The 15,532-nt window shown below is 40.3% G+C and overlaps 1 protein-coding gene across 1 annotated transcript in view; it reads left to right on the forward strand.

The window, feature by feature from the left end:
- Nucleotides 1-15,532, forward strand: part of AGBL1 (ATP/GTP binding protein like 1) — a 248,195-nt gene that overhangs the window by 45,673 nt on the left and 186,990 nt on the right. Inside the window, exons 13-15 of the mRNA XM_032700663.1 lie at nucleotides 3,048-3,135; nucleotides 10,889-11,033; nucleotides 14,585-14,738. Coding sequence (XP_032556554.1) covers nucleotides 3,048-3,135; nucleotides 10,889-11,033; nucleotides 14,585-14,738 — 387 coding nt within the window. The remainder of the gene's footprint in view (nucleotides 1-3,047; nucleotides 3,136-10,888; nucleotides 11,034-14,584; nucleotides 14,739-15,532) is intronic.

Below are 15,532 nucleotides of genomic sequence, written 5' to 3' on the forward strand. Positions count from 1 at the left end.
GGAAAAAAATTGTCACTGCTGTGTTTATAGATCAGAACTGAGGAAGAATGGCACTAGAGTTGAGAGAGGTGTGGGGAAAAAAGACAATCTGTTGGAACTGAATGAACAGCATAGGATTGGAAAGTACTTGTAAGATTTAAGTAAATGTGATAATCCTCAAACAAATATTCATGTTTCTTTGGGTTTATCCAGAAAGACATCTATGACTTCAGACCTACTAAAACTTCTGTTGATATTAATGATGATAGAAAATTCTGTTCCTTGCTGTCTTTGAGTTCCTGTCACAGTCTGTGGTTCAGGAGGAAGGCAGCATTGCTCAGAAATAGGCAGGGCAAATCCCAGCTTTCAATACTGATTTTAGAAGAGAAGTTATTTCTTCTGCATGGAGACTGGATTGAATTGTTAGCTGGCATAGGTTGGGGTTTTTTTTATTTGTTTCCATGGAGCTCTGTTAATTTACACCAGCTCAAGACCTGACTCAGAATGTTTAAGTCCATAATATCAGACTTTGCATTCCTCTGAAGCCCTGTGGCTACAGCCTTTAGCATCACCAGGACAACTCTCTCAAGATCAGTGCACCTAAAACAAATAGCATTAGGAGCTGGAATCACTTGTCACTTGTATGTGTGAAACTGGCTGAATGAGTGGCATGACGAATTATAAGACATTTACTCTTTAACCCTAAGGGCTGAGGTTCAAATATTCATATAAATCCCAACTGAAAATTATTTCTTTTTGTCATCTTACACTACTTCCCTGAATTACCAAACAATTCAGAGTGGTGTGTCTGGTAGGAGCCTAAAAATGAAGTATGCTGATGTCCTACTGTAGACCTCAGTACGACCCCTGATGCAGCCACTGGTGCCTTCACAGCCAGAAATTCAGGCTATTATTGATGGAAGGTTGTTTGTTATCTGCTAGTTTGGCTGTTGTCAGCATTTATAGTCTCATTTTGTGTACCTGAAATTGTACACGACTCACATGTTCAAGCATGCAATGAAAAATATATTTGGAAGAGAAATGTGAAAATACCATCTGGAGTAAGGAGGGAGGCTAAGCCCTGTCTCACTTTTGGATGGCTTGTACATGGGATTGGCTATCAAACAAATCTTCTGTGGGTTACTTCTGCTGCTCTGAGCGGGCAGTGAAGCTCCAGCTTTTCTGGCTTGGCTGAGTGAGACTCACTACCCTTCCAGCACATGCATAACATTACACAGACCATTGCTGTTTATTTGCCACATTCCTCTGCACTTTTCCTGGGCTTATGCCCACACTATATTACTAAAAGCCTCCAGTGCGATGTAGTGGCAAAGTGCCCTGGGTGGCAACTCCTGGTTACTCGTCTGGCTTGATTTTTCCCTTTTCCTCTTGGTTAGATGGCACTGTGTGACTTTCAAACCAGCAAAAAGAATACTTAGTGAAATAGTTGTGGCCAGGAGCAGAGCAAGTCAGAAGGTGCAGCCTCCACCTCTCTCCTCCCCTCTTTTTCACTGACTTACTTTACCATGGGAAATAATGGGATTTCATCTGAAGCCTGATTTCAGTTTGTTTTCTAAAATTGAACATTTTCCATAGGGAAATGGGAAGGAAAACTGATTTATTTTATTTTTTTTAATTAAAATGAGATGGTAGACTAGTATCACCACTGCTCTGAGGTAGTTTCCAGTTTGTGTCCTTTGGATGCAGAGAGAAGGGTAGGAGATGGCATTTGGGATGGTGAGAGCCCTGAATACCCTGAGCCCCACATATCTTGTCTGATAAACTGGGCATCTGGACAGGTCTGTGACCCCCAAAACTTGCTGTGGCCTATGTCCTGGAACCAAACACAATTGTTTCTTGTATGTGACTCAGGGCACTGATTCAGGAAACGGCAATATAGAGGTTACTCCTGGGTGTAGGTGAGTTAGTGCCACCCCACAGCACAGCCAAATAAGAGCTGGAAAGGCATTGCTGCTGATACACTTCCTGGCTCTGAAAGTACTGGAGAATTTAACACAGAAACCCAAAGGAAGAAGAGAACTGAATAGCTGCTTATGGAAATATGTCATCAGTTATTAATGATTTCAAGCATCACCTCCTCCCAGCACAAGAACAGCCAAGAGAAGGCTCAGGGGGCAACTTATCAACATGCAGAAATACTTGAAAGGGCATTTTTCTCTTTCTTAAATACTCTTTCACAGAAGTGCTGCCAGCAACCATTGCTGGGCTCAGCTGTGGCTGTGCTGGGTCCACTGGAGCTGGTTGGCAGCAGCCATCCCTGCAGCCCCCAGCCCCTCACCAGGGACACGCCGTGCAGAGAGCTTTGCTGTGAGGGCAGCGTCCTCACCGTGCCTGTGAAAGAGCAGGCAGGTGTGTACAGCAAAGAAATTTGATTCAAAAAACTCCCTGCAGATGGGCTGGCTTCATGGAGCTGTGAGTAATGTGTACACAGCTCAGATCAGAGACAGCCTAGTACCTCGGGGCACAAAATTTTGGAGGTCAGGAAGGAGTCATCCTCTGGGATAATATGATACAAAGATGGATGCTATTGTTATCAGCATTTATGACACATAGAGGTTATTGAGGTCTAATAGCAATTTTAAAGCCTTCTAGTTTTGCTTGCTGTTTTCTGAAGGTAGGGTATTGGATGCACCACTGATCTCTAAGGCTGTGGTAGGATTAAGAGTTCAATACTAGTGCAGCCAAGCATAAAATATTGCACTGACCAAATTAAGGATCTTGTTGATGCCTTGATTCCTATTCTTTTCTTTCCTTTCCTTTCCTTTCCTCTCTTTTTAAACAGAATGAAGTCCTCCTTTGCGGAGAGTAGGATAATTTATTTTTTAATAAACTCCATTGAGCTCATTTCTTCTGGAGGTGCTTTTTGTACAGACATAGCTATATCAGAAAAAAGCACAGGGCTTTGGGAATGTATTTACTTTGCATAAACTATCTGCAGAGAAAGCACTGGCAAAATATTGTTGCTTCTTGTTTAGCCTTTCCCTTCCCACTTCTGTCTTTTCCAGCCAGGGAAGTCATATCAATTGAAAATATCTTGTTTTGTTTAGGTATGCAGCCGGTCATGTACTCAGTGAAGGAAGCTCTCCAGGGCAGGCCTCGCTGGATTCGGGCAGGCCATGATATCTGCTACTACAAGTAAGTGTGCTTTTGGTGAATAATCTGTGCCTTCCTTCCTCCACTGTTTCCCTTCTGTTAACTGTATTGATATCGCAAATCTCTCACCACCAGTACTCCTTCTTCCAAATGTCTCTAAATTGGTGCTGGGTCAATGTGTTATGTGCTTCCACCTTCAGAGAACAGATCCCAGTGAGATCTCAATATTAGATGCCAGGGGAGAAACAGGGCATGTGCAGAATTCACTTCCCTAGGAGGAAGGAGGTGGAAACGGGATGGGGAGTGCTCAAACCTTGCTGGTGTAGCCAGGAATAGAAGGAAGCTTAACCCACTAAAGTAGTGAAGTTGGCTTTTCCCCCGTCCATGAAAGAATGAGCTGTATGGGATCATTGTTCTTCTGTTGCACACATTGACTTTTGTAAGAGATGTAGGAGCTGAGGAGGTAAAGAAGGGGTTAGATATACACAGGGTTGTGTGGGAAGGGGTGTATATGTACATGCACTATATACACCTATATAATTATATATGAAGAAATAGCCATTTACAAATTCATGTTTGTCCGTGAATTTATACCTTAGTATCTTCATGACCTTCCCTTCTGCTCCAAGCATCCTAGAAGGCAAATTGATCTGTGGACCATTCTGATTGGCACCATATAGACCCTGTCCTGACAGCAGGAACAGTAGGGATTAGTCTTACTATCCTATGGGAAGTTTTGTCTTTCTACTGGGGTCAGGCAACAGTGGTGCAAAGGAGACCTCACCAGCTCAGTGCTGATATTTATGCAAGTTCCCTGATTTAGGCTGTTTTTGCAGTGTGCCAGAGCCTTAGAAGAAAAATACTCGATCAGTCTCATCTTTAACTTGTATCTGAGCTGGAGCTTGACTCATGTGAGACATTCTCACTCAGGTTTCTCATTTTCATGCAGAAAACTGATCCCTGATTCATCCTGCTTATTACAGTCAAAGGAGACAAGCGTAGAGCTTCGTCTTTCAGTAGGTTGAATGCACTCTGTTTTATTTTCTCAAGGCTTCCAAAATGTTATCCACTATGCTATTTATTTTAAAAATGATGATTAAAAGGGTTTTCAGGACTAGCTTAATTGGTATGTTTTGGATTAGAATATATGTGCAGAGTTGAAGGCTGGGGAAAAGAATAGAACAAGCAGGAAAATTACAGGTATGAGTAAATGTATTTGGTTGAATGCCTGTGAGTGGGATGTCTGGGAATGATGTAGCCTGGGGTGGTGTTAGCAGGAAGACCTGCAATGGAAAAAAGAGGTTATATGTTGAGGATGAACAGTTATGGGTGAAGCTCACATACTGTGTAATCAAACACTGCAACTTTTGTTGTTAATTAACTATTTTTTCCTTGCCATACCTGTCATGACCTGAAAGCTGGGTCTGAGAATGCTTGAGTGACACATTTTCCCTTTCTTTCTTTTGTTCTTCTAATTATTTTTTTCTACCATGATTCCTATTCACCAGTTTGCATCACTAGTTTCTCAGTCTCTCAGGATGCTGTAAGTGCTGCATTAGGCACTATATAAACAAGCCAAAAGTTTGATTCTTGCCACTAATACCTCACATTTGAAGCTCAGAGTTTGGGCTACCTGGTGACTGCAGACAGGGAAATACAAGAAAACAGAAAGGTGTTAACGGAATTAATGATCATAAATGTCTGGCGTGGTAAATGTGGCTCAGGAAAAAGGTGAACTTTTCTGATGTTCTAAATGGTACTCCTTTCTGCATTAATTCTTGTGGTGAGGCTGATTTTGGAAACTGTTGTGAAACAATGGGATTTCTCTTTGTTAGAAATGGTATTTGTGTTATGTTCAGAGGTGGCTGTGTTCACAAGTGGGTTTGATGAGACAATAAACCCAAACAAAGACAGTGGGCTGCCTTCTAGAAGTAGCAGAGCCTCAGACTTGTGTTGACACCAAAAAAATTCCAAGTTGTCCCAATCTCTGTAGCAATCTTTTTCTTTCCTTTTTTTTTTCCTTTTTTTTTTCTGGGGGGGTGGGCTGAAGGCTCAGGTTATCCTCTCTCAACCTGGAATCTCTCTACAGCAATTTGAGTAACTGTTTTATTTTGTTTCAGGTATTCTTCACTAACCTTCCTTCAGCTAATCTTAAACTTTTCTACCTCAAGAACTAATGTAGTGTGGTGCAGTGGCTTCCCTTTACATATCTGTAATCTCTGGCTTCTCTGAGTAAGAGCTTCTGGTTGTACAGACTTTACACACTGAATACCCAAGCAGTGGCTTCCAATGTCATGAACAAGGCAGCTATTGTGCAGTGATTAAACAGCAGCTGACTTCCAAGATTAAACCATGATTGTACAATTAAGCCTGTAATTAGATTCTTGTTCTGAATATATGAGAGAATAATTTTATTGATTTGGAATATTCTGTGTCTTCTAGCTGTGCATTAAATTATATGTCAACATAATCATCTAGGATAACTATACTTCTGTTGTCTCTCATAATTGTTTGTCCAAGTTTTCACATATTTTTGTATATACAAGAATGTGCATATACACATATATATGCACTTTCACCTCTATTGGAACTCTAACTTTTTTTCCAGTGATTATAAAAGAGATTCCCTGTCATGAGAAGTTGTATGGGGGAGGGAATGTGAAGATAGTGTGTTTGGGGTTTCTCAGATGAGGAAGAAATGGGATTGCTATAGAGATATCATGCTGACAGTGTTTTGGGGAACAAGCTCACTTCATTTCCATTCTCCCTGGTCACAGGTATCCTGGGGTGAGAGTGCACATTTTGACGGGAACCTCATATAATTACTTTTACCAGGAGTTATTCATAAACCAGGAGTTATTCATAAATATGGGATATACTTACAAAAATACAGAGGAACTCAAAAATGCCCTTAATTGCTTTTGCAACAGGGCCTTTACTGAGAGACACCTCTGAGTTGAAGGACAATGGGAGGAAAGGCTCATTGGTGAGATGTCTGGGTGAAGTAGGTTGGCTTCTCTTTGTCATTCATCTTCCCTGAAGATGGAATAGTTCACTCATAAAGATGAATGTTGTGGCACAGCTGTGTCATTGTGTACCTTTCTCATATGTCTCACAAGAGTTTTTATGTTATGGAGAATATTAGCAGAGCTCTTGTCAAAAAGAAGCTGAGTGACACTTCTGCTCTATTTTATTGCCTCTCTGTGAAATGGTAGGATACACCCATGGTAAATAGTGCAGTTACTATAAGATCATCTAATTCTCTTGCTGTCTTGGCAGCTTTCATGCACTGAATAATATTCCTTTCTGGCAAAGTATTTAAGGAACAATGGCAGCTGAATGCTGAATTGGTGACAATGTGCTTGTGCCTTTGGTTTCATGGCTCATTCTAAGCATATTATCGAACTTCCAGCTTTTTCAGACAATAGTCAGTTCATGGATGGTAATGAGGTACATGGAATGTTTTGTTCTCGCTTCACTACTAAAAACTTGGCTGTTTAGTGATCATAATGGTGTCAGAACTAAGTCTTCTCTTTTCAGCATCTTTATAATCACATTAGATGAAATAATCATCGTAACATTAGCAGGTCACCTCTCAGCTCTAATGAGATCTGTGAGACGGCTGAGAAACCAGTCTCACTGTGAGAGCACCTGGCCTTTGTAATATGATTGAACACCTTAACAGCAAGATGGCTGTGGGAATATTATAATTCCACTGGGATTCTGCCTGAACTCTTGACAACAAAAATGCCTCAACGTGGATTTGGCCCCTGAAAAGGAACTTATCTTGTGCATTTTCCAGTTTCCAGTGTGGCAGATCCCAAAATAACAGCTATGCCAAATGAATTGTAAAATACTGCTTTTTATTGTATGAATGAGGGTATTACTAAAGTGTATTGCACTTAATAGCCACACTTAGAGATGTAAGGAGATCAGGAGACGTAAAATGGGGACCCCAAACTCCAGGTGGAAAGTATTTTGTACCAAGGGAATGCATCAGCAGGTTAGAAGTGATAAACATTTTCAAAGCAGTTTGTTTTGAAATGGCCCAGAAAGATAGAATATTGATACTTTCTTTGGCCATTTTAGTCTAGGCCAATAAATGCCACATTCCATCACCTAACAGTGCTTTTTACCATGCTGCAGGTTGGAAGTCTAAAGAAGAGATGGCCAAGAGATACTGTTCCCAAATAGTTTGGTGCTTTTGAATTCCTCAGTTACAATTCAGTCCTTTCCTGCCTGCATCTTTGTCCAAGTTGCTTCACCTGCCTGTCTCTGTTTTCCCATCTGTAAAGGGTGGAAAATTAGAGTCACTTATCTGCCACCCAAAGAATGGAAATAGATAAATGGGAAGCACATTTTAATTAGATAATGTTTGCAAAGATCTTTTAAGCACAAAAAATTATTGTGCAGAGTAAGTGATAAGTAGCATTATAATTATTATTAATTAACTTTTCATCACAGCTATGCTGGAAACATACTACCTGTACATTTTTTCTGAAGAAGAACAGCAAGCAAAGTGATTTCACTATTACAAAGTGACTGAAAGGCACAGTAGATACAGCTTGCATGCTCATTGAGAAAACCACACTTTGGTCTTATTTTTTCTTTCCAATAATCAGTGTGTTTAGCTTCTAGAGAGCATGAGAGACTTTCAACATTTTTTTTTGAAAGAGAAGACAAATAAGGTAGTGGGAAGCAGATGTTGCCAGGGTCTTTTTTCCTTCCCCTTTCCTTGCTTTTTGCTTTAGGCTCCATGCTGATATTGTAGGGTGTTGTGATGAAAAAATGGTGAGGAGCCAAAAAAAACATCAATCTGGTGGAGGAAAAAGGAAGCAATAGAACCATTTTGGCTTGATAGCAGTAGGAGGAGAGGGAGGCAAAGTGGGAAAATGCTATTTTTTAGGGGTTTCTTTTAAAAATATTCAGAGCTACTGCTTTGTATAATGGATTGTGAGGAGACCAGATTATATGCAGTAAAAGTACCATGATCATTTACACTGCTTACACAGGGAGTTTTTAATTCTTAATGCATGAGTGAAGAATGTTGAAGCCGCCGAAAGCCACCAATAAACTTCCTGTTGCTGCCAGATATTTTGCTATAGACTGAAGCAGGTGTCAAGAAGTGATTCAAAAGCCTGGAGATGTCATTTCTGGGAGGGTAGTAAGGTGGAACAGCAGAGACACTCAGAACAAGAATGAAATGTACTGCTAAGCAGTGCTGTGAGAATTCTGTGCATCAGTACCCATGTGATTGTGTGATCTGAGTGGTCAGGAGTAAGGACCATTGACTATCAGTGTAGCATCAAGGTCAGGGGTGTCTGGTGCTGCAAAACCTCAGGGTTAAGTGGCCATTTTAGGCAGGAGAGACACTTTTGGATGCAGAATTACAGAATATAGAGGGAGAAGCCTTTACTGGAGCATCACATGTGGGAATAATGTGTATGTAAGACATTTAGGTAGTATCTGCCTGCAAAGACCTGCTTCCTCCCAGTGTGAATTTGGAGGTGAGGACTTGGAAGAACTCAGCACTTTGTGACAGTTCTTTATGAATAAGGTCATCTAATCTTCCAAGTGGCACTGAGTATAATAGAAGCTATGGAGATGAGCACTTTTCTTCTGCACTATACAAGAAACAGTTCTTAATTATCCTTCATTGTCAAAATTAACAGGAACTATATTAAATGTCATTGTTCTGACTTCAAAAAAAGACTAGACTCTAATCCTTGATCCACTAAAATACACATATAATACCTAAGTAGATGTTTCTATATTTGTGGGTTCATTTTTTTCCCCTCTGAGTCTCTGTCCAATATTATGATGGTTTATTTGCAAAGGAAATGTTGGGGTTAAGAGTTCAGCTGAGAATAAAATCATAGGCCTTTTAGTTTGCCACTGTGACTCAGTGTTTCTGCACTATCTATTGATCCAGTCTGTATCACTCACCCCACATGTTCCTGACTGTTGAATTCAGGTGAAAACCCAGCAGCATTGTATTGTGTCTCCCTTATGAAAAAGAGCTGATTATTTTGGAGAATTTGACAAGAATAATTATCTTTTCTCTCCTCCCCTTTGAATAAAAATGAAGGGCAGCAAAATAAACTAGTATTGTAAAATTCAGGAGCTGAAATTGCATCTTTTGGTTGCCTCTTCTATTTTGCATTTTAATGCAACATTGATGATAACATTTGTCAAAGAAACCTCACAGTCCTTTGGAATCAGAAGGTTCAGCAACAGCATAATTGGTGCAATGTGGGAAAAATATTGTTTGAAATGTACTTATGGATGCAATTTGCTGTGAGGCTTCTCCCTAAAGTACATGATTTGTCTCTTCATCTCTGCTGAAAGAAAACTTTCTTCCTCAGCCTGAAGTCATCTCTTCGTCAGAGTAAGTTTCCTGCAAGAGATCTGGTCCTGAAAGTAAACTGAGAAGCTCACTATAAGATTTTGTAGTTTTATTGAAGGCACTGTCAAGGACCTGTGCACCCTGTCAGACCTTGATGATGCTGACCAGCCCCTCCCAGAGCTCTGTTGTAGGAGGCTCCAGCTCAGTCACTGCTGCGTTCCTGCTTTGCTATCAGCCCTGATGACCTGGACCCTGACACTTGGACCAACCTTCTGGCTTGACTCAGACCTGCCTCACTACCACAGACTTGTCTGATGATCTGGATGTGTGGTTGAACCAGTAGTTGAACTCATCTGCTGTCCCCAGGCATGCCCTACTCAGGTGCTGTGGGAGCTGACCCTGCCTGGTGAGCTCTTCTGGCTTCCACATCAAGCTCAGCTCCTCACAGGGAGCAATTGGTCCTCACTGCTCCCTGAGAGGGAGAGGCTGAAGTCTTCAAAAAGGAGGGATCCAAAATTGAGGATTTTTTGGGTAGCTCACAACCTGCAAATCTTTATGAGGTCATTTCTCCTTCATGCTCAGTCTCTACCCAAACTTGCTCTCCTCTTCTTCCTACTCAACAAAGAGCCTTTGATGGCATCTGGAATATTTTTATGTATGTCCTATTTATTATTTATTTTTGTGCCTGAAATATCACTTTTCTTTCTGTAGTGGAACTGAATAGTTGGTTTGGTAGGATATTCATATTTTCTAAATCTCCAGGCTTTTCACAGAATATTTTCACATGGCATTGTTCACAGCTGTGAATAGGAACCTGAATCTCTAAGCAAGATAATTTGGATATCTGAAGAAATACGGCAGTATTAGCTGAATGCATTAGTTTAAATATGTCTGGATTGTGCTATATGAGCTAGTATTAGCTGGCTGCTTCTTTATTTGCATTTTCCCAAAATGAATCAAACTGTTATTTCCCTGTGAGAGTGCTCCCATCCATCAGCAGCATGTGACTGGCAGTGCTCTGTACTGCCACATGCACTTCTGCCTCTTCACTCCCTGTGGGTCTTTGTGTCCTGTTGTGAATCCCAGGACACCCTGAACCTTGATTTGTGGCACTCACCATGGTGACCCTGTTTGGATCTCTGTCCAGTGGAGCTGTGGTTTCTCCAGCCTTCATTCTTTCATACAGGCTGCAGGTGCATTGCTGGGTCACTGGGTATTGTTTAGTAGTATGTTATATTTTTGTACCTGCTCAATACTGGGATTGGATTTATTGTACTTATATGGAGCCTCTGTACAACGACTGGTTAAGTTTAGAGCCCCTCCTACAGCATGAGATGAAAGCTCATTCAGAGTGGATGCTTCTCTGAATGCTTAGTTCTCTTGTGGCTTCTCCAAATATGCATCTAGAGGTGAAAAATATTTACTTTCCTCCTCTTTTTCTTCTTCCAGAAACCACTACCACTGCAGGGCAACTGCAGGAGGAGGCATGAGAGGAAAGTTCTACTACACACTCACCTTCAGCATCAAGTTCCCTCATAAAGATGACATCTGTTACCTGGCCTACCACTACCCCTATACCTACTCCACAATGATGGTAATACTGACATGTCCACCTAGATAAGATAATGGTCCTGACAGGTTGGACCTGCTTGGGTATGTGTAGATTTTGAGATGAGATAGAGGACTGTTTTCACACTTCATCTCTGCAAGTGTTCAAAGCCAGGTTGGATGAGGCTTTGAGTACCTGGTCTAGTGGAAGGTGTCCCTGCCCATGGCAGGGGGAGTTGGAACTGGATGGTCTTTAAGATCCCTTCCAACCAAAACCACTCTATGAACATGATGGTGTCATTGTCTTGTTTACAACTGCAGCCCCTGCCAGTTCTAAAACACAGAATGCTGTAGGAGAAATTCCTGTATAGGAAAATGTGGGGTACAAACCATTAGTGCTCATATCAGTCAAAATGCAAACCAAATGTGTCTCCATTCACTTAGGGTTGCAGGATTCTCCTCCCAGAGGGGTGGGAAGCAGGGGGCTAAAGCCAGTGGCAACTCAGATGTGCTGTCTGATCCTCCTGACAGGGGGTAACAGCTCAGCTTTCAGAGCTGCACCCAGCAATACCACAGTGCTAGACCTCATCTGATGCTTTACCAACTTTTTCCTCTGCCAGCTGGAGTTTCAGTAGGCATTTGTGACACTCCCACCAGTGCTGTCAGTACAGAAACTAAAAGAATACAACTCTAAAGCATAAATTGATTGCTGAGTTGCACCAAGTTTTATTCCTCGGGAAGGATTTGTTTTCTAGGGCCTTTTCTGGCCAGGGGTGGATGGTAAGGGAATTTTCTTGGAAAGGCATCCAATGTCCTTTCTCTATAACTGGATGCAAAAGTCTCAAAGGAAGGTAGGATGAAAGAAGGTAAATGAATAGTTCTGGGAGTAGCTGTGCAAAGATCAGAAACATGTCACCGAAAACAAAACCTCACAGTTCCAGTAGATCAGTTCCCCTTCCTTCTCCCCTCAATTTCCATTATGAATACATTTTCTTTTGGGCAATAAATGCTGGTGTGGGTTGGTGAAGTTTGAGCTCGCTCTATTTTTTGTTATGGGATTGGTTTGCCTACCCAGATATTAGAGACTGTGCTTTCATGGGGACAGTGTCCTCCCCCACATACTCACCACCCTGCTTGGCGTGCCAGCAGAGCCAGGCTTAGATTAATTCCCACTCAAACAAGTCTCTCATGAACTGCTTTGCATCCCATTATAGATGCTCAAAGAAACTGCTTCCAATATTTGGGAGAAGGCCAGTCAAGCCTTCACAGTCCAAAACATGTCTGTCAGCTCACTTCTTATCAGGCTTATGGGTACCAGTTACTCCTCAAAATCCATGAGGAAGAGTGTATGCTCCCGTAGTGGGGTTTAACCTGTAGCCTTGAAGGCACATATATCTACGGTCTGTGGGGGCAAAAAACAAATACAATACTGAAGGATTAGGTGGGTTTATTCACCATCATGCTTGTTGCACGTAAATGCACTGCCTCATGATTATTTTACTTTTATTGATTTCTATCTTCTGCTGGCACAAAGCAAGAGACACTTGGAGACACTCTGGGAATTCCTGAATATCTCACCTGCTCCTGAATAAATAGAATAGACATGAAAAAGATGTTATTCCTACACTTGCAGGACCAGGTCTTTAAATATTTCACTGTCTCTTCAAATGAAAAGCTCATTGAAGTTAAAGGGAATTTGCCCCAGGAAAAGTTAAAATTAACTTAGACCCAATAAGGACCATAAAGTTGGGTAAATGGAAATTATGGTCGGGAAAGATTGATAGATTGTCATGTCCAGCTCTTTAGCCAAAGCAAAATCATTGCCTCTAATAACTCTAAATAGCTTCTTTGCTTGGGCTAATTTAAAATGTCGAGTGATGCAATATACACATTTCCATTTTACTTTAATTTCCACAGTAAATAAACTAAATCAGGTTTGTGCATCAGTAGATTGCATTTTAAAGCATTTGTCCACTGGTGAAGTGTGTTGGTTTTACATATCAATAATAAATTAAAAATGATTATGAACCCAAGGGCTCAATTAAACACACAGTGCTTTGGGGAAGAAGATAAACTTGTATATGGAGTTAGTAATTTGAAAATGTTTTTAAATATCATATATATTTAATAGTTACAGGCATATTTGCAGGAAGTACACAGTGCAGAATCCTATTTGAACTGGACGCACTCTGCAGTTCATTACTTCTTGTACGTTAGTAATTACATTTCTTTTATGAACAGTAATTTATCTATTTTTACATCACAGTGTTAATTGTTTGGATATCTAGCTGAAATCTCAGTAGCAGCTATACCCAATTAAGTTTCACTGGGTACCAGAAACATAAGTAAATGATTATATTGAGTTCTCTGTATCTATGAGAGATTGTTATATGCATTTAATAATTAAATTTACTTTATTGGCAGTATTTTAATTGTTTTATAGCACAGATGACTGTAAATTTCACTTCTGTGTTTACATGGCTCTATTTCGATACTGGGAAAGCAGTCTGAAAGATGGTGAGTTCTAAGGTTTGAGAAACAGGAATGTCTTGTCCCATAAATACCAGTTAAAATTTAGCCCTCAGTTGTACGGACAATAAGTTACTGTGTAAGGGTCGCTCAGTGAATTGATGTGTTTTTAGTTAAAGTATTGTTAGGACAAGTGTGCCTAGTACACTATCCCTATTTCTACCAATTGAGAGACAACTGGTGTTCCACAACACTTAGCAACACCCTGCAATGGCATTACTTACACTCATCTTGCCACTTGCAATTACAGTGTAAACAGAGAACTACACATCATCTGGTGTGTGGGTGACAAGTGGCTGTTTGTCTAATGAGGCGATCAGAATTTGTTCCAGGAAGTCTTTTTTTCTAAGCTGCCAGTTCTTTTTCTCAAATTTCTCAAGGAGCTGTTGGACTTAAGAATTGTTTAAAACTGTCACAAACTTTGGGGGTGGGGAGAAAAATCTCCTTTTCGAGTAACTTCTTGGAAAGACGCTCTTCAAATTTACCACTACTGATTGTACAAAATGTTTTCCTTGGATGTAAACTTTTTGGCTGCCTCTGACATGGAGTTGTCACTGAGTTTCACTGGCATGTGCTTGACAGCTAACCAATCAGTTCTATAAATGCTCAAAAATGGTGAGTTTTCTCACATTGCTACACAACCCCTATTAAAATATAAAGAGTAGATGCTTCTCTTTTGGATTTCTCGTATGCATAGAAATTTCTTTACGATAATAAGAAAAGCACCTAGGAACTGTTCAGGTAAAATCATACAATTGCTTGGGTTGGAAGGGACCCTTAAAGATAATCTAGTCCAACCCCTCTGCAAAGAGAAGGGACAACTTCAACTAGGCCATGATATAAGAATAAATAATTCTGTGTAGCTTCAGTGCATTAGAATGTATTGTGAATGGCTTGTGCATATTTGTGAGATGCAAAAGATGGTGATATTAACTGGCAGAAGAGAGGAGCTGGGAAGTTAGCAAGATATGAAATTAGTATCAATAATAATATACAGCTACTGGAATAAAATCAGAATTTATAGACCAAGAACTCCCTTATAAATCTGCTTCCTTGCTTCATTTTCAGTCCCATCTTGATATTCTGGAACAAAATAGGAACCCTAAGAAGGTTTACTGGAGGCAGCAGACACTCTGCCAGACACTGGGAGGAAATCCATGCCCATTGCTCACAATCACTGCTATGCCAGAATCTAAAAAAAGAGACGACCTGGAGCAATTCTGTAAGTAGCCAAATGAAGCATTAAAAAAGATGCTGGTGAGTTGTGCTCATGTCAGCAGTGACAATGACAACCTGTTTTGTGAATATGCTGATTTTTCTTGCCTTTCTCATTTTGGAAAAAGAAATCTAAATATGGGGAATGGCCAATTACAATGCGTTTAAAAATTTACAGGTTTGAATGGAGAAAGGAGGAGAACTGACATAATTTTGCACCTCAAATTTCTCTTTAATGATTTGAAACAATTGCAAAGTTCAATATCAAATATTACCTAACCACAAAGAAAATGTGTTCAAGTAATTAATTCAACAGAAAATTTTATTTTTTTTTATGTTATGTTCCATATTGAAATGATTTATGTATTTTGAATTCTAAAACTTGCAAAAAAAAAAAAAAAGAGTACAAGATAAGTTGTTCCTAGCTGGAGCAGCACTTGAAGTGTTCTGGTGAAATTCCAGCTCCTGCAGTGTGCCCAGTAGATCCATCTGGACACAATATAGCTCTCTGTATTCTATCTGAGACCTAACTGATGATGTACTATCTAATGGTAAATATTATAATTGCCATTTTATATCTAGAGATGGTTATTTTTCATTGTGAAAGCCAAAGATTTAGACCTTCAGTGGCCTTGATGAACAAGATTAAGTTATGCAAGTTTCTGTAACCCAACAGCAAGTGATAAGAAGATTCAGATTAGCACCACATTGGGCTAGGTTCAGTTTTAGAGCCTAAATGACTAACTACTTATATGTAGGTTGAACTTTTTTCTGGAGTAAGGAACAAGGCACACACTGATT

The sequence above is a fragment of the Chiroxiphia lanceolata genome, chromosome 12, assembly GCF_009829145.1.
Source record: "Chiroxiphia lanceolata isolate bChiLan1 chromosome 12, bChiLan1.pri, whole genome shotgun sequence".
In the NCBI taxonomy this organism is placed as follows: Eukaryota; Metazoa; Chordata; class Aves; order Passeriformes; family Pipridae; genus Chiroxiphia; species Chiroxiphia lanceolata.